The sequence below is a fragment of the Manis pentadactyla genome, chromosome 4, assembly GCF_030020395.1.
Source record: "Manis pentadactyla isolate mManPen7 chromosome 4, mManPen7.hap1, whole genome shotgun sequence".
Taxonomy (NCBI): Eukaryota; Metazoa; Chordata; class Mammalia; order Pholidota; family Manidae; genus Manis; species Manis pentadactyla.
The window spans coordinates 49015375-49033839 of NC_080022.1; the positions used below are offsets into that span (position 1 = coordinate 49015375).

The following is an 18465-nucleotide window of genomic DNA, read 5'->3' on the forward strand; positions in this document are numbered from 1 at the left end:
ACACAGGCAAACATCTCCTGAATATAAGCATGAGCAACTCCTTCCTGACCACATCTCCTCAAGAAAGGCAAACAAAAGCAAAAATGAACTCATGGGACTACATCAAACTAAAAAGTGTTTGTACAGCAAAGGACATCATCAACAAAACAAAAAGGCATCCTACAGTATGGGAGAATATATTTGTAAATTACATATCCGACAAGGGGTTAAAGTCCAAAATATATAAAGAACTTACACACCTCAACACCCAAAAAGCAAATAACCCAATTAACAAATGGGCAGAGGATATGAAGAGATGGTTCTCCAAAGAAGAAATTCAGATGGTCAACAGACACATGAAAAGATGCTCCACATCACTAATCATCAGGGAAATGCAAATTAAAACCACAATGAGCTATCACCTCACACCAGTAGGGACGGCCAGCATCGAAAAGACTAAGAAAAACAAATGTAGCCAAGGATGCGGAGAAAGGGGAACCCTCCTACACTGCTGATGGGAATGTAAGCTAGTTCATCCATTGTGGAAAGCAATATGGAGGTTCCTCAAAAAACTTAAAATGGAAATACCATTTGACCCCGTAATCCCACTTCTTGAAATATACCCAAAGAACACAACTTCTCAGATTCAAAAAGACATATGCACCCCTATGTTCATCGCAGCACTTTTTACAATAGCTAAGATATGGTAGCAACCTAAGTGTCCATCTGTAGGTGAATAGATATAGAAGATGTGGTACACATATACAATGGAATACTATTCAGCCATAAGAAAGAAACAAATCCTACCATTTGCAACAACATGGATGGACCTGGAGGACATTACGCTCAGTGAAATAAGCCAGATGGAGAAAGACAAGTGCCAAATGATTCCCCTCATTTGTGGAGTATAACAATGAAGCAAAACTGAAGGAACAAAATAGCAGCAGACTCAGAGACTCCAATAATGAACTAGTGGTTACCAAAGAGGAGGGGTGTGGGAGGGTGGGTGGGGAGGGAGGGAGAAGGGGTCTGAGGGATATTATGTTTAGTACACATGGTGTGGGGGATCACGGGGAGAAAAGTGTATCACAGAGAAGGGACATAGTGGATCTCTGGCAACTTGCTGCAATGATGGACAGTGACTGCATTGGGGTATGGGTGGGGACTTGATAATATGGGTAAATGTAGTAACCACATTGTTTTTTTATTTGAAACCTTCATAAGAGTGTATATCAATCATACCTTAATAAAAAAAAAAGAAACAACAGAGCATACCCCTTAAGATGACATTAGAAATTATGTGAGATGCAAAGGGCATGTAGCAAATATTCAACAGATGTTTGTACTGATACCAGAAAGAGTCAACTGCATTTCTCTCAAGTATAACAACTCTCATATACCCCCAACTCATCTGTTCTTTTCTGGGTTAAGCCTCTCTGATTCCATCAACCATTCCTCATGGCACTCCATCATCTTTACCACCTTCACCTGGAACCTTCAACTTATCAACATTCCTCTTGATGTGTGGCCCCAGAACTGTACACAAGCACAGAGCAACTTTCGTCTCCTCCTCTAAGGAGAAATCAAAGCTACTTTTAATGTTATGCCAATAAGGTGAAGTGAGGGAGTAAACAGAAAGAAATCCTCCATTTTGCCAACTCCAAGAGGAGGAACAGATATTCTGATGAGTCAGAGATCGTGACTCTGATTCAGTGACGCATATTAACTACAGGGTTCGTTACTGTTCACTGTACATACAATTTGGCTTTTCTCCTGCTTCTTTCCTATAATGCTGGGAAGTGAATGAGTTGGGGATGAGGGAGGAAGGCAAAAGTCCCACTCAGGCCTTGGGGATGAACTCTGGCATCCAGCTCAGCGTTGCTCATGTTCTGCCCTGGGAAGGCAGGTGACTGGGCACAAGTCCAGTTGATAATGGAAGAGTGCTTTGAAGCTCAATTCTTATGTTTCCTTTTGTGTATAGCTCCTTCACATGCAGAAGAGAGTAGAGATTAGAAGATGCAAAGGCAGGATTTGGGCATCCCCAGGACCTCACACCAAATACCACTAAGCCCTCACCCTGATTTCTAACTGTCTCATCAGCGCTGAGATAATGCTACTCCTATGCTCTATGAAATACTGCCTCTATTTTTACTCCCCTGTGGTAGGCTGTATAATGACCCACAAAGGTGTCCACATCTTAATCTCTGGAACCTGTGGGTGTTACTGTACATGGCAAAAGGGTCTCTGTACATATGATTACGTTAAGGATCTTGGTGTGGGAAGATTATCCTGGATTATCTCAGTGGGTCCAATACAATCAGAAGAGTCTTTCTTTATAAGAGGGAGGCAAGAGGCCCATGAAGAGAAATGTTAAAGATGGTAGCAGAGAAGATGCTATAAAGCTGGCTGTGAAGATAGAGGAAGGGGCCATTACCCATGCAGGCAGCCTCCAGGAGCTGGAAGAGCCCAGGGAACAGACTCTCCCCTGGAGTAACCAGCTCTGCCAACACCTCAACTTTGGTCCGTGAAGCTGATTTCAGACTTCGGAGCCGAGGAACTGTGGGAGGGTAAATCTGTGTTGCCTTCAGCCCCCAAGTCTGTGGTCATTTGTCACAGCAGCACTAGGAAACGAGATACCCCCAGGCACTCTTCGAGAACATAGCACAGGGAAAGGCTGGTTTCCTCACCTTTTCTATTTCCTTGAGGAAAGCATCAATAAAGTCCCGTGTTTCAGCAGGATTCCAATCTTTCTTGTGATCTTCAATCATACGAGCAACGAACAATTTCAGTTTCTCCCAGTTGCTAAATAGTTTTTGGTGGGGTCCAGGAAGGATTTTCATAATCCACGGAAAGATATTATAGAGCTAATCAGGAAAAACAGAACATACATAGAGACAATGTGGTGTCAGTTTTCCACCTTTTAAGACAACAGAAATGATCTCTTTCCACCTTTCATTTGATATGCTTAAACTCTAGAGTCGCCCTTGGCACTTCCGTCTCCCGTTTGCCCCTCTCCCCAAACACATCGGCGCTCTGTCCAAAATATACCCAGCTTCACACCAACTGCTCTCTCACCTCCTACAGACCGTCCAATACTTCTTACCTGGATGCTGTAACAGCCTCCAACAGGTTTCTTGTGCCATTCTTAACCCTTAAACCACGTCTGTTTTCCACAGAGCTGCCAGAGGGATCATTTAATAGTGTACTCAGATCATGCGTCCTCAGCCCTCAATCCTCCAATGACTTCCCATGACACTCAAAGTTCTCCCCCACTCTCCCGGCCCATAGGCGCCATGCAAGTGGGCCTCCTCACACGCCTGTTGCCTCCTCTGCTATCAAGCCCCCCAATCTTACAGTCGATCTTACCCTCCCCAGGCCAGCCCCAGCCCCACTGGCCTCTGCGATGACATCAACAACGATCTCGTTTGGGCCTTTGCATTTGCTATTCCATCCACCTAGAATGCCCTTCCTCTGAAATCTGTGTAACTGCAGCCCCTTCATTAAGGTGCTGCTCCAATGCCACCTCCATAGAGTGGTCTCGCCTGCTGATATCCTAGGTAGCAGCAGCCACCACCCTCTCTCCATTCCCTTGTCCTGCTTTATTTGTCTTCATGCCAATCATCACTAATATATGTGATATATGTCCTTGTTTAACATAGATAGGTCTTTGCCCCCACTTTGATGTAATCATCATATGGATAAGACATTTTCTCTAATAATATCTGTCACTAAACATAGCCTAACATTATGGAAAATAGTCTAGACTTAAAATGGAGCACACATGGGTTCAACTATTAGCTTTTGGCACTTTCTGGCTATAATCCTTTGGTAATAATAATAATAATGATAATGATCATGCAATTCGTTACTCCTCAGTTTAACTAGTGACCAGTGGGGCCCCGGGGTTATTCAGGTTATTCTAGCCATGATGTGAGACCCATACAGCACTTCACACAGAGCCAGTGGCCCACACCTCGATGTGCTCACACACTCCCGCATCTGCTGGCACACACCACGACACTTCATTAGACCTTTAAAGGGTTGTCATGGAAATGAACTGAGATAAAGTTCATTTACGTGCAGTGGTCCATCTGAATGCCTCGTCTGTTTCTGCACTCCACAAAATGCTTACTACTCCTGCTTTCCTACCCCCTATGACCCACTCAGGAATTTCTTTTCCCTGGGGAACGTCAGCTGGGTACCCACTGCGCTCTCATGACTTCCTAAGTTGTCTTAATAGGAGGGAAGAAGATGGAATTACTGAACTGGGGACACCATGACTAGAATCAAAAATAAGAAATTAAAAAACATCTTTGACAATAATAATAATAGCTCACATTCATTAGCCCCTTTAATGTGCCAGGATTCATGCTGACTGCTCTATCAGTTTTGGTGTGACAGACCCATAAGGCTCCTGGCACAGATGCTTATCAGGGAGAAATGAAAATGAATCTACTTCTAGATACAACAGAGGCGACCTTAACACTTGCAGATGATTTTCCCCTAAAAGTGTTTTCCAAATTTAGGGAAGTGGCTGTGAGGGCATGAAGCTGAGCAGCGTTTTGGACAGACTCACAGGCCTAGGGCGACAAGAATGGAGCACAGACCCCACCAAGGGAAGGGCGAGGTTTGAACCCCCAAGTCTACACACCATGGAGTTTAGAGACTGATAATATCACATGTTGATGGACACGTAACCACTTTGGACACCTTTCGGCATCTTTAATGGCCAGGCATATATTCAGAAAAATGAGTGGATGTGTCCACGTGAACAACTGTGTGAGGATGTTCATGACAGCTTTACTGCTAACACCCCCGAAATGGAAACCGCCCAAGTGTCCATCAGTGGAGAACAGAGTGGTGTAGTCACACAATGGAATACTATTTGGAATTTTATAAAAAGAGCAACTGACACAGATGGATCTCAAAACAATTTGCTGAGGGGAGCCAAGATGGCGGCATGAGTAGAGCAGCGGAAATCTCCTCCCCAAACCACATATATCTATGAAAATATAACAAAGACAACTCTTCCTAGAATAAAGACCAGAGGACACAGGACAACATCCAGACCATATCCACACTTGCGAGAACCCAGTGCCTCGTAAAGGGGGTAAGATACAAGCCCCGGAACTGCGGGACCTGAGCGCCCCTCCCCCCAGCTCCCAGGAGAACAATAGGCAGAGCGGGAGGGAGACGGAGCCCAGGACTGCTGAACACACAGCCCCTGCCATCCGGGCCAGAGCGCAGACACAGTGCTTGCGCAGGGGTCCCTGGATACTAGGGAAACAGGACAACAAGGACAGCGAGCAGGTACCGGAGGCCTGGCGCCGGAGGACATAAGAAAAGCGAGCAGCCATTTTTTTTTCTTTTACTTTTTTTTTTTCTGTTTTGTTTTGGCGGCGCTTTTTGGAAGTCTTAAAGGGGCAGGGGGGACACTTTATCCAGATGTAGGGAATCGGGGTATCTCTGGGCTCCCTAATACCCTGGGCTGCAGGGAGCATGGAGGTCCCTCACAGAGATAAATAGTCTACAGGCTGCTCCCCTCCCAACGTGGCTCCACCACTTTGGAGTAGCAGCCCGAGCCAGGCCATCCCCACAGCAACAGCGGAGATAAACTCCATAGCAGCTGGTCAGGAAGCAGAAGCCCTGTCCGCGTGCAGCTTCCCAGCACAAGCCACTAGAGGTCGCTGTTCTCCCAGGAGAGGAGGGCCACAAACCAACAAGAAGGGAAGTTCTTCCAGCCGTCACTCGTCCCAGCTCTGCAAACTATTCCAATCACCATGAAAAGGCAAAACTACAGGCAGACAAAGATCACAGAGACAACACCAGAGAAGGAGACAGACCTAACCAGTCTTCCTGACAAAGAATTCAAAATAAGAATCATAAACATGCTGACAGAGATGCAGAGAAATACGCAAGAGAAATGGGATGAAGTCCGGAGGGAGATCACAGATGCCAGAAAGGAGATCGCAGAAATGAAACAAACTCTGGAAGGGTTTATAAGCAGAATGGATAGGATGCAAGAGGCCATTGATGGAATTGAAACCAGAGAACAGGAACGCATAGAAGCTGACATAGAGAGAGACAAAAGGATCTCCAGGAATGAAACAATATTAAGAGAACTGTGTGACCAATCAAAAAGGAACAATATCTGTATTATAGGGGTACCAGAAGAAGAACAGAGAGGAAAAGGGATGGAAAGTATCTTGGAAGAAATAATTGCTGAAAACTTCCTCAGTCTGGGGGAGGAAATAATTGAACAGACCACGGAAATACACAGAACTCCCAACAGAAAGGATCCAAGGAGGACAAAACCAAGACACATAATAATTAAAATGGCAAAGATCAAGGACAAGGAAAGAGTTTTAAAGGCAGCTAGAGAGAAAAAGGTCACCTATATAGGAAAACCCATCAGGCTAACAGCAGATTCTCGAGAGAAACCCTACAGGCCAGAAGAGAATGACATGATATATTTAATGCAATGAAACAGAAGGGCCTTGAACCAAGGATACTGTATCCAGCACGACTATCATTCAAATATGATGGTGGGATTAAACAATTCCCAGACAAACAAAAGCTGAGGGAATTTGCTTCCCACAAACCACCTCTACAGGACATCTTACAGTGACTGCTGTAGATGGGAGCACTCCTAGAAAGAGCACAGAACAAAACACCCAACATATGAAGAATCGAGGAGGAGGAACAAGAAGGGAGAGAAGAAAAGAATCTCCAGACAGTGTATATAACAGCTCAATAAGCGAGCTAAGTTAGGCAGTAAGATACTAAAGAGGCTAACCTTGAACCTTTGGTAACCACGAATTTAAAGCCTGCAATGGCAATAAGTACATATCTTTCAACAGTCACCCTAAATGTTAATGGACTGAATGCACCAATCAAAAGACACAGACTAATACAATCGATAAAAAAGCAAGACCCATCTATATGATATGCTGCTTAAAAGAAACTCACCTCAAACCCAAAGACATGTACAGACTAAATGTCAAGGGGTGTAAAAACATATTTCAGGTAAACAATAGCGAGAAGAAAGCAGGGGTTGCAGTACTAATATCAGACAAAATAGACTTCAAAACAAAGAAAGTAACAAGAGATAAAGAAGGACACTACATAATGATGAAGGGCTCAGTCCAACAAGAGCATATAACCATTCTAAATATATATGCACCCAACACAGGAGCACCAGCATATGAGAAACAAATACTAACAGAACTAAAGGGGGAAATAGACTGCAATGCATTCATTCTAGGAAACTTCAACACACCACTCACCCCAAAGGATAGACCCACTGGGTAGAAAATAAGTAAGGACATGGAAGCACTGAAAAACACAGTAGAGCAGATGGACCTAATAGACATCTATAGAACTCTACGTCCAAAAGCAACAGAATATACATTCTTCTCAAGTGCACAAGGAACATTCTCCAGAATAGACCACATACTATGCACAAAAAGAGCCTCAGTAAATTCCAAAAGATTGAAATCTTACCAACCAACTTTACAGACCACATAGGCATAAAACTAGAAATAAACTGTACAAAGAAAGTAAAGAGGCTCACAAACACATGGAGGCTTAACAACACGCTCCTAAATAATCAATGGATCAATGACAAAATCAAAATGGAGATCCAGCAATATATGGAAACAAATGAAAACACCACTAAGCCCCAACTTCTGTGGGACACAGCAAAAGCAGTCTTAAGAGGAAAGTATATAGCAATCCAAGCATATTTAAAAAATGAAGAACAATCCCAAATGAATGGTCTAATGCACGATTATCGAAATTGGAAAAAGAAAAACAAATGAGGCCTAAGGTCAGCAGAAGGAGGGACATAATAAAGATCAAAGAAGAAATAAATAAAATTGAGAAGAATAAAACAATAGCAAAAATCAATGAAACCAAGAGCTAGTTCTTAGAGAAAAGAAACAAAATAGATAAGCCTCTAACTAGACTTATAAAGAGGAAAAGAGAGTCAACACAAATCAGCAGTATCAGAAACGAGAAAGGAAAAATCACGACGGACCCCAAAGATATACAAAGAATTATTAGAGAATACTATGAAAACCTATATGCTAACAGGCTGGGAAACCTAGGAGAAATGGACAACTTCCTAGAAAAATACAACCTTCCAAGACTGACCCAAAAAGAAACAGAAAATCTAAACAGACCAATTACGAGCAACGAAATTGAAGCGGTAATAAAAAAACTACCAAAGAACAAAACCCCCGGGCCAGATGGATTTACCTCGGAATTTTATCAGACATACAGGGAAGACATAATACCCATTCTCCTTAAAGTTTTCCAAAAAATAGAGGAGGAGGGGATACTCCCAAACTCATTCTATGAAGCTAACATCACCCTAATACCAAAACCAGGCAAAGACCCCACCAAAAAAGAAAACTACAGACCAATATCCCTGATGAACGTAGATGCAAAAATACTCAACAAAATATTAGCAAACCGAATTCAAAAATACATCAAAAGGATCATACAACATGACCAAGTGGGATTCATCCCAGGGATGCAAGGATGGTACAACATTCGAAAGTCCATCAACATCATCCACCACATCAACGAAAGGGAGACAAAAACCATATGGTAATCTCCATAGATGCTGAAAAAGCATTTGACAAAGTTCAACATCCATTCAAGATAAAAACTCTCAGCAAAATGGGAATAGAGGGCAAGTACCTCAACATAATAAAGCCCATCTATGATAAATCTACAGCCAACATTATATTGAACAGTGAGAAGCTGAAAGCATTTCCTCTGAGATTGGGAACTAGACAGGGATGCCCACTCTCCCCACTGTTATTTAACATAGTACTGGAGGTCCTAGCCACGGCAATCAGACAAAACAAAAACATACAAGGAATCCAGATTGGTAAAGAAGAAGTTAAACTGTCACTAATGCAGATGACATGATACTGTACATAAAAAACCTTAAAGATTCCACCCCAAGACTACTAGAACTGATATCGGAATACAGCAAAGTTGCAGGATACAAAATCAACACACAGAAATCTGTGGCTTTCCTATACACTAACAATGAACCAACAGAAAGAGAAATCAGGAAAACAACTCCATTCACAATTGCATCAAAAAAAATAAAATACCTAGGAATAAACCTAACCAAAGAAGTGAAAGACTTATACTCTGAAAACTACAAGTCACTCTTAAGAGAAATTAAAGGGGACAGTAACAGATGAAAACTCATCCCATGCTCGTGGCTAGGAAGAATTAATATAGTCAAAAATGGCCATCCTGCCCAAAGCAATATACAGATTTGATGCAATCCCTATGAAACTACCAGCAACATTCTTCAATGAACTGGAACAAATAATTCAAAAATTCATATGGAAACACCAAAAACCCCAAATAGCCAAAGCAATCCTGAGAAAGAAGAATAAAGTAGGGGGGATCTCACTCCCCAACTTCAAGCTCTACTATAAAGCCATAGTAATCAAGACAATTTGGTACTGGCACAAGAACAGAACCACAGACCAATGGAACAGACTAGAGAATCCAGACATTAACCCAGACATATATGGTCAATTAATATTTGATAAAGGGGCCATGGACATACAATGGGGAAATGACAGTCTCTTCAACAGATGGTGCTGGCAAAACTGGACAGCGACATGTAGGAGAATGAAACTGGACCATTGTCTAACCCCATATACAAAAGTAAACTAAAAATGGATCAAAGACCTGAATGTAAGCCATGAAACCATTAAACTCTTGGAAGAAAACATAGGCAAAAACCTCTCAGACATAAACAAGAGTGACCTCTTCTTGAACATATCTCCCCGGGCAAGGAAAACAACAGCAAAAATGAACAAGTGGGACCATATTAAGCTGAAAAGCTTCTGTACAGCAAAAGATGCCATCAATAGAACAAAAAAGAACCCTACAGTATGGGAGAATATATTTGAAAATGACAGATCCTATAAAGGCTTGACGTCCAGAATATGTAAAGAGCTCATACGCCTCAACAAACAAAAACCAAATAACCCAATTCAAAAATGGGCAGAGGAACTGAACAGACAGTTCTCCATAACAGAAAGACAGATGGCCAACAGACACATGAAAAGATGCTCCACATCACTAATTATCAGAGAAATGCAAATTAAAACTACAATGAGGTATCACCTCACACCAGTAAGGATGGCTGCCATCCAAAAGACAAACAAAAACAAATGTTGGCAAGGCTGTGGAGAAAGGGGAACCCTCCTACACTGCTGGTGGGAATGTAAATTAGTTCAACCATTGTGGAAAGCAGTATGGAGATACATCAAAATGCTCAAAACAGACTTACCATTTGACCCAGGAATTGCAGTCCTAGGAATTTACCCTAAAAATGCAGCAATCAAGTATGAGAAAGCCCAATGCACCCCTATGTTTATTGCAGCACTATTTACAATAGTCAAGAATTGGAAGCAACCTAAATGTCCATCAATAGATGAATGGATAAAGAAGATGTGGTACATATACACAATGGAATACTACTCAGCCATAAGAAAAGGGCAAATCCTACCATTTGCAGCAACATGGATGGAGCTGGAGGGTATTATGCTCAGTGAAACAAGCCAAGCGGAGAAAGAGAAATACCAAATGATTTCACTCATCTGTGGAACATAAGAACAAAGGAAAAACTGAAGGAACAAAACAGCAGCAGAATCACAGAACTTAAGAATGGACTAAAAGGTACCAAAGGGAAAGGGACTGGGGAGGATGGGTGGGTGGGAGGGATAAGGGGGCGGGAGAAGAAGGGGGGTATTAAGATTAGCATGCATGGTGGGGTGGGAGAAAGGGGAGGGCTGTACAACACAGAGAAGGCAAGTAGTGATTCTACAACATTTGCTATGGTGATGGACAGTGACTGTAAAGGGGTTTATAGTGGGGACCTGGTATAGTGGAGAGCCTAGTAAACATAATATTCATCATGTAAGTGTAGATTAATGATACCAAAAAAAAAAAAAGGCAGTTCCTGTGTGGAGACCTCCAATGAGTCCTACACAAGGGTATAAAGGGCATATAAAAGTGTAGGCAAAGGGTCTGTTTGTGTTTATACAGAGGATCAAAGCCTAATTGGGCTACCCCGAAAATGAACTAAGATATGATATGAAAAAGAACTTCCAACATCCGCACTCTCTGGAAGACTCATGCCAGAAGATGCTCATCAAAAAACCCCAACAAAGATCCACGCACTGCTACAGCTGTAGATGCACTAATCCCACCAGTTCCTGGACTTGCCATGGGAATGAAGAAGGAGATATCTAAACTGACCTGTGTATACAGTAAAACAACAAATTTGACTGGATCTATACTGTTGGAACTCAAACAATAATTAGGAGAAGTGCAAATTGTAGCTCTCCAAAATCTTACAACTACAGACTATTTACTGTTAAAAGAACATATGGGATGTGAACATTCCCCAGGAATGGGTTGTTTTAATTTGTCTGATTTCTCTCAGACTGTTCAAGCTCAGTTGGACAATATCCACCATATCATAGATAAGTTTTCACAAATGCCTAAGGTGCCTAACTGGTTTTCTTGATTTCACTGTAGATGGCTGGTAATTACAGGTATGCTTTGGTTATGTAACGATACTCCTATTATGTTAATGTGTGTTCGCAATTTAATTAGTAGTTTAAAACCTATACATGCTGAAGTTACTCTACAAGAAAATATGTCAAAGAAATATTCAATCTTCCCATGTTTTCTTCTGCCTGCTACTTCTATAGCTTTTCTTCTTCCTTCCTAATTACAACCCTTTAATAGAATTTGTGCCTCATATCAAATTTACCGAGTATCATAATTCTTCCAAGTGGTAAAGATCCTCAAGACAAATACTGGACATAGAAGCCACAGGGCATAAATATGAAAAGAAGTAAAAAGCTAACCTTTTCAAACAATAAGGCTTCTCTTTCACTTACCAACTTTACATTTCCCTGTATGGCCCCGGAAGATGACTGGTTAGCCAGAGACAGGTAAGATTCCTCAATGGAGGAACAACCTAAGACAGGCAAAGTCACAGGGGGGCCATCAGGTGAGAAATTGGCGATCAACAGAGGTGAGGCTTAGAACCTCACACCCCCTGTTCTGAGAGAAATCTTCTGCATACGTGGATGTTTTATTGCCCTTGTCTAGTTTGGATTAACACATAGTCTACAGGCACACACCTGATCATCTACATTTGCTCTCTTACAACACTAAATTATGTTTTCTACCTTTATCTGGTATCTACCTACCACTTCAGCATTTTATTAAAAATAATAATAATAAAGAGAGAAATGTGGTATCCACATATAAATCAAGTATAAAAATCAAATGAGTATTCATATATGAACTGACTGTTTATAGTTCATAATGCATGAGCAAAAGCAAAAGTTTCTATGATGACTGCCATTGTTCACCATGTAACTTATTCACTATGTAAGAATTTGTTCTCCATGTAAGAACTTGTTCGTTATGCTTCAGAAGATTGGAGACTGACGAAAATTAGGCTTGGGGTGGATTAATGATTGTGCATTGAGCATTGACTCCCCTATACAGAATTTTATTGTCATTAACAACCATTTGATCAATAAATATGAGAGATGCCCTCACAACAACAACAACAACAAAAGTACACACTGCCATTTGTAAAATAAATAAGTAACCGGGATGTAATGTATAGCATAAGGAATATAGTCAAAATATTGTAACAACTTGGTATGGTGATAGCTGGTACCTAGAATTATCATGTATATAAATGTTGAATCACTGTGTTGTACACCTGAAACTAATGTAATGTAATACTGTGTGTCAACTACCCTTCAATAAAAAATAATTATCTAAGAAAAAAAAAAAACCAAAAAAACAATTTGCTGAGGGAGAAGCCAGGCACGCACCAGTACTTCTGAGGGAGGAGGAGATGGCTGGGCTAGGGAGGGACATGGAGACGAGGGACTCAAAGGCAATGGCGAAATTCTGCTTTGTAAATAAAACTGCATAGATGCTTAGATGTATGTCATGTAAGGCTCTGTACTTTACATAAGTGTGAGAAATGTTCTTGGTACATAGGAAATATTTAATAACATTATCATAAACACTGAAGTTAACAGGTTCATTTCAAATAAGGTTGTGTGGAAGTCAATTTTAAAAGGTTATGTTTTAGCTTAAAAAAAAAAAAGAGAACCCACCTGTGCCTGACATCAACCCTTACATCCTTAATGATATGGAAAGAGAACCCCTTACCTGGCCCCACATTGAGGGCTGCAGATATACAACCTCATCCAGCAACCTCAGCAATTCCTGAAATTGATCATCTTGGTACTCAAAGCGCTCTCCAAAGGTGATGGAGCAAATTATATTGGAAACAGCATTGTTGATCTTGAAGTGAGGATTAAAAGGCTGCCCTGGAGGTGGAAGAAGAGATGGAGCCTTCAGATTGGTTTGTGTCTATTTTCTACTGAGGGTCTGCTCTACATGGCATGTGACATCCTGAGTACAGAACTGCACACGAGGCTCTGGCCACAGCACATGATGTGGTCTGACACACAGCAAGTACTCAGTCAACACCTGTAGCCAAACCAGTGACCTGTGTTTAAAATCAGTAATGTGTTTAATACCCATCTCCTGGTGCTTAATTCATGAGCTCCAATGGGGCAGGGTCACGGTTAGTTTTTCACTGCTGTATCCTCAGTTTCTAGCACAGGGCTGGGCACAAGACAGGTACAGATAGTAGCTGTTCAGTGAGTGAGTGAATGAGCCACGACCTCCAGCACCTGACCTAGGAAACACTCACCCTTCTCCTCTTCTATAGCCTGGATGAGGTGCTGGGCCTCCTCCTGAATGCGTTCCTCTAAGCTCTTCTTTCCTAAACCGAAGTTTCTTAGTGTCATCAGTGTGAACCTTCTTTGTTCCTTCCATACCTGGCCACTGGACATGATCACCCCTGGGAAAACAAAAGCCAAAATTATAGTATTCTGATCCTATAATGTAGTTATCTGGCAAATGGTATGAGGATATATATAGGAGTGAAGGAGAAGGGAATTAAGGCTCCTGAAACTACTCAGAGAAATAATCCCACAGTAGTGGGGATAATGGCATTTACTGATTGCTTGCAATGCCAGCTACCATAGTTTTTTCATGTACTACATAACTAAGTACTCACAGAAACTCTATGAGGTAGGTATAATTATCACCTCACCCCCATTTGGCTGATGAGAAAACTGAGGCACAAGAGATAAAGTAAACTTTGCAAAGTCACAAAATTAGTAAACAGCTAAACAGGCTTTAAATTCAGGTTGGCTTGATTCCAAAGCCTGAGCTTTGATTCCTAGTCACCTAAAGTAGATTTAAATGTTTATGTTATGCTTCATACTAAGAATGAACTCACAGATAAGATAAAATCCATGTCCATAGGGAAGGTAAGGCTTTAAAGGAAAGGTCTTATCAGAGCAGGACTAAGAACAACTCAAGAAAGCAAGAAAGAATGAATATCCCTTTTGTAGAAAGGATAGCACAGGCAGAGGTAAAAAAAAAATACCTTAGTATGTTTAACAGACCATTATTTGCTTTACAAGACAGGTAAGGCCACGTTCATATTATTTCTTCATTTTCCGAGCACACACCCTTCAGCGCCTCTTAGTGTCTGGCTTTGGCTCTGCCATCTCAGTGGGGGGGCGGCCCTCCCTGCCACGCCCACGGAAGCTTTTCAGCCTCATCTTCCTTGGCCTTTCAGCACCACCAGACACTTCCTTTTTGAAGCACTCTCTTCTAGTGGTGCTCAAGACTCCACACTCTCCAGATTTTCCCCCTAATTCTCTGACACAGGGAATTCCCCCAGATTTTGGGAGAGTTCATCCTCTTCTATCAAATTTTAAAATGATGTAGTTCTTCAAGATAAAGTTGAAAACCTCTTCTCTTCACACCAGATACTCCATTCCTGGGAAATCTCATCAACTCGAACTTTTAAATACAATCCACTGAGAGTGACCATTGGCTTCTGTCCCTGAGCTCCAGATACACATACATGGCTATCTATTTGACTTTGCCAACTGAAAACCATTTCAAACACAGCATCTCCATGGATGAATTCACGTTCTTCTCGGTACAGCTCCCTATCCAAGCCAAACCAAACATCTTGTCCTCCTTCAAGGGTTCCTCCTTGCTGTTATCTACCCATTTCAGTATTTACCTCATACTTTTCTCCCTCCATCTATGTCAGCATGTCTACTGGATCCACGCACTTTCACTACCGTTATCCTGATCTAACCTACTGCACTGTCATTTCTTCCCACCTCCCTAGTCCAAGCTACCACCTTCTCTAGCCTAAAACACTACAACAGACTTGCTCCCTTTTTTTTTTTTTTTAAATAATTATTTTTTATTGAAGGGTAGTTGACGCACAGTATTACATTACATTAGTTTCAAGTGTACAACACAGTGGTAGAACATTTATATACATAATTCTAGGTTCCAGCTATCACCCTACCAAGCTGTTACAATATCTTGACTATATTCCTTATGCTATACATTACATCCCGGTTACTTATTTATTTTACCATTGGAAGTCTGTCCTTTTTTTTTTTTTTTTTGTGAGGGCATCTCTCATATTTATTGATCAAATGGTTGTTAATGACAATAAAATTCTGTATAGGGGAGTCAATGCTCAATGCACAATCATTAATCCACTCCAAGCCTAATTTTCGTCAGTCTCCAATCTTCTGAGGCATAACAAACAAGTTCTTACATGTAGAACAAATTCTTACATAATGAATAAGTTACATGGTGAACAGTGCAAGGGCAGTCATCACAGAAACTTTCAGTTTTGCTCATGCATTATGAACTATAAACAGTCAGTTCATATATGAATACTCATTTGGTTTTTATACTTGATTTATATGTGGATACCACATTTCTCTCTTTATTATTATTATTTTTAATAAAATGCTGAAGTGGTAGGTAGATACAAGATAAAGGTAGAAAACATAGTTTAGTGTTGTAAGAGAGCAAATGTAGATGATCAGGTGTGTGCCTGTAGACTATGTGTTAATCCAAGCTAGACAAGGGCAATAAAACATCCACGTATGCAGAAGATTTCTCTCAGAACAGGGGGGGTGAGGTTCTAAGCCTCACCTCTGTTGATCCCCAATTTCTCACCTGATGGCCCCCTGCGACTGTGCCTGTCTTAGGTTGTTCCTCCCTTGAGGAATCTTACCCGTCTCTGGCTAACCAGTCATCTTCCGGGGCCATACAGGGAAATGTGAAGTTGGTAAGTGAGAGAGAAGCCTTATTGTTTGAAGAGGTTAGCTTTTTACTTCTTTGCATATTTATGCCCTGTGGCTTCTATGCCCAGCATTTGTCTTGAGGTATCTTTACCACTTGGAGGAGTTATGATACTCGGTAAATTTGATATGAGGCACGAATTCTATTTAAGGGTTGTAATTAGGAAGGAAGAAGAAAAGCTATAGAAGTAGCAGACGGAAGAAAACATGGGAAGATTGATTATTTCTTTGACATACCTTCTTGTAGAGTAACTTAAGCATATATAGGTTTTAAGCTACTACTTAAATTGCGCACACACATTAACATAATAGGAGTATAGTTACATAACCAAAGCATATCTGTAATTACCAGCCATCTCCAGTGAAAGCAAGAAAACCATTAAGGCACCTTAGGCATTTGTGAAAACTTATCTATGATATGGTGGATATTGTCCAACTGAACTTGAACAGTCTGAGAGAAATCAGACAAATTAAAACAACCCATTCCTGGGGACTGTTCACATGCCATATGTTCTTTTAACAGTAAATAGTCTGTAGTTGTAAGAGTTTGGAGCGCTACAATTTGCACTTCTCCAAATTCTTGGTTGAGTTCCAACAGTATAGATCCAGTCAAATTTGTTGTTTTACTGTATGCACAGGCCAGCTTAGATATCTCCTTCCTCATTCCCATGGCAAGTCCAGGAACTGGTGGGATGAGTGCATCTACAGCTGTAGCAGTGCGTGGATCTTTGTTGGGGTTTTTTGATGATCATCTTCTGGCATGAGTCTTCCAGAGAGTGCAGATGTTGGAAGTTCTTTTTCATATCGTATCTTAGTTCATTTTCGGGGTAGCCCAATAAGGCTTTGATCCTCTGTATAAACACAATCAGACCCTTTGCCTACACTTTTATATGCCCTTTATACCCTTGTGTAGAACTCGTTGGAGGTTACCACACAGGAACAGCCCTTTTTTTTTTTTTTTGCTTTGTTTTTGGTATCACTAATCTACACTTACATGACGAATATTATGTTTACTAGGCTCTCCCCTATACCAGGTCTCCCCTATAAACCCCTTTACAGTCTCTGTCCATCAGCATAGCAAAATGTTGTAGAATCACTACTTGCCTTCTCTGTGTTGTACAGCCCACCCTTTTCTCCTACACCCCCATGTATGTTAATCATAATACACCCCTACTTCACCCCCCCTTATTCCTCCCTACCCACCCATCCTCCCCAGTCCCTTTCCTTTTGGTACCTGTTAGTCCATTCTTGAGTTCTGTGATTCTGCTGCTGTTTTGTTCCTTCAGTTTTTCCTTTGTTCTTATATTCCACAGATAAGTGAAATCATTTGGTATTTCTCTTTCTCCGCTTGGCTTGTTTCACTGAGCATAATACCCTCCAGCTCCATCCATGTTGCTGCAAATGATTGGATTTGCCCTTTTCTTATGGCTGAGTAGTATTCCATTGTGTATATGTACCACATCTTCTTTATCCATTCATCTATTGATGGACATTTAGGTTGCTTCCAATTCTTGGCTATTGTAAATAGTGCTGCAATAAACATAGGGGTGCATCTGTCTTTCTCAAACTTGATTGCTGCGTTCTTAGGGTAAATTCCTAGGAGTGAAATTCCTGGGTCAAATATTAAGTCTGTTTTGAGCATTTTGATATACCTCCATACTGCTTTCCACAATGGTTGAACTAGTTTACATTCCCACCAGCAGTGTAGGAGGGTTCCCCTTTCTCCACAGCCTCGCCAACATTTGTTGTTGTTTGTCTTTTGGATGGTGGCGATCCTTACTGGTGTGAGGTGATACCTCATTGTAGTTTTAATTTGCATTTCTCTGATAATTAGCGATGTGGAGCATCTTTTCATGTGTCTGTTGGCCATCTGTATTTCTTTTTTGGAGAACTGTCTGTTCAGTTCCTCTGCCCATTTTTTAATTGGGTTATTTGTTTTTTGTTTGTTGAGGCGTGTGAGCTCCTTATATATTCTGGACATCAACCCTTTATCGGATGTGTCATTTTCAAATATATTATCCCATACTGTAGGGATCCTTCTTGTTCTATTGATGGTGTCTTTTGCTGTACAGAAGCTTTTCAGCTTAATATAGTCCCACTTACTCATTTTTGCTGTTGTTTTCCTTGCCCGGGGAGATATGTTCAAGAAGAGGTCACTCATGTTTATGTCTAAGAGGTTTTTGCTTATGTTTTC

General features: G+C 41.2%; 1 protein-coding gene across 2 annotated transcripts in view; it reads right to left on the reverse strand.

The window, feature by feature from the left end:
- LOC130683355 (cytochrome P450 2J2-like) overlaps positions 1-18465 on the reverse strand; it is a 69570-nt gene that overhangs the window by 26424 nt on the left and 24681 nt on the right. For both annotated transcript variants that reach the window (XM_057500248.1, XM_057500249.1), the window contains exons 3-5: positions 13787-13936; positions 13237-13397; positions 2667-2843 (exon numbers count right to left, since the gene is read on the reverse strand). In XM_057500248.1, the coding sequence (XP_057356231.1) occupies positions 2667-2843; positions 13237-13397; positions 13787-13936 (488 nt within the window). The remainder of the gene's footprint in view (positions 1-2666; positions 2844-13236; positions 13398-13786; positions 13937-18465) is intronic.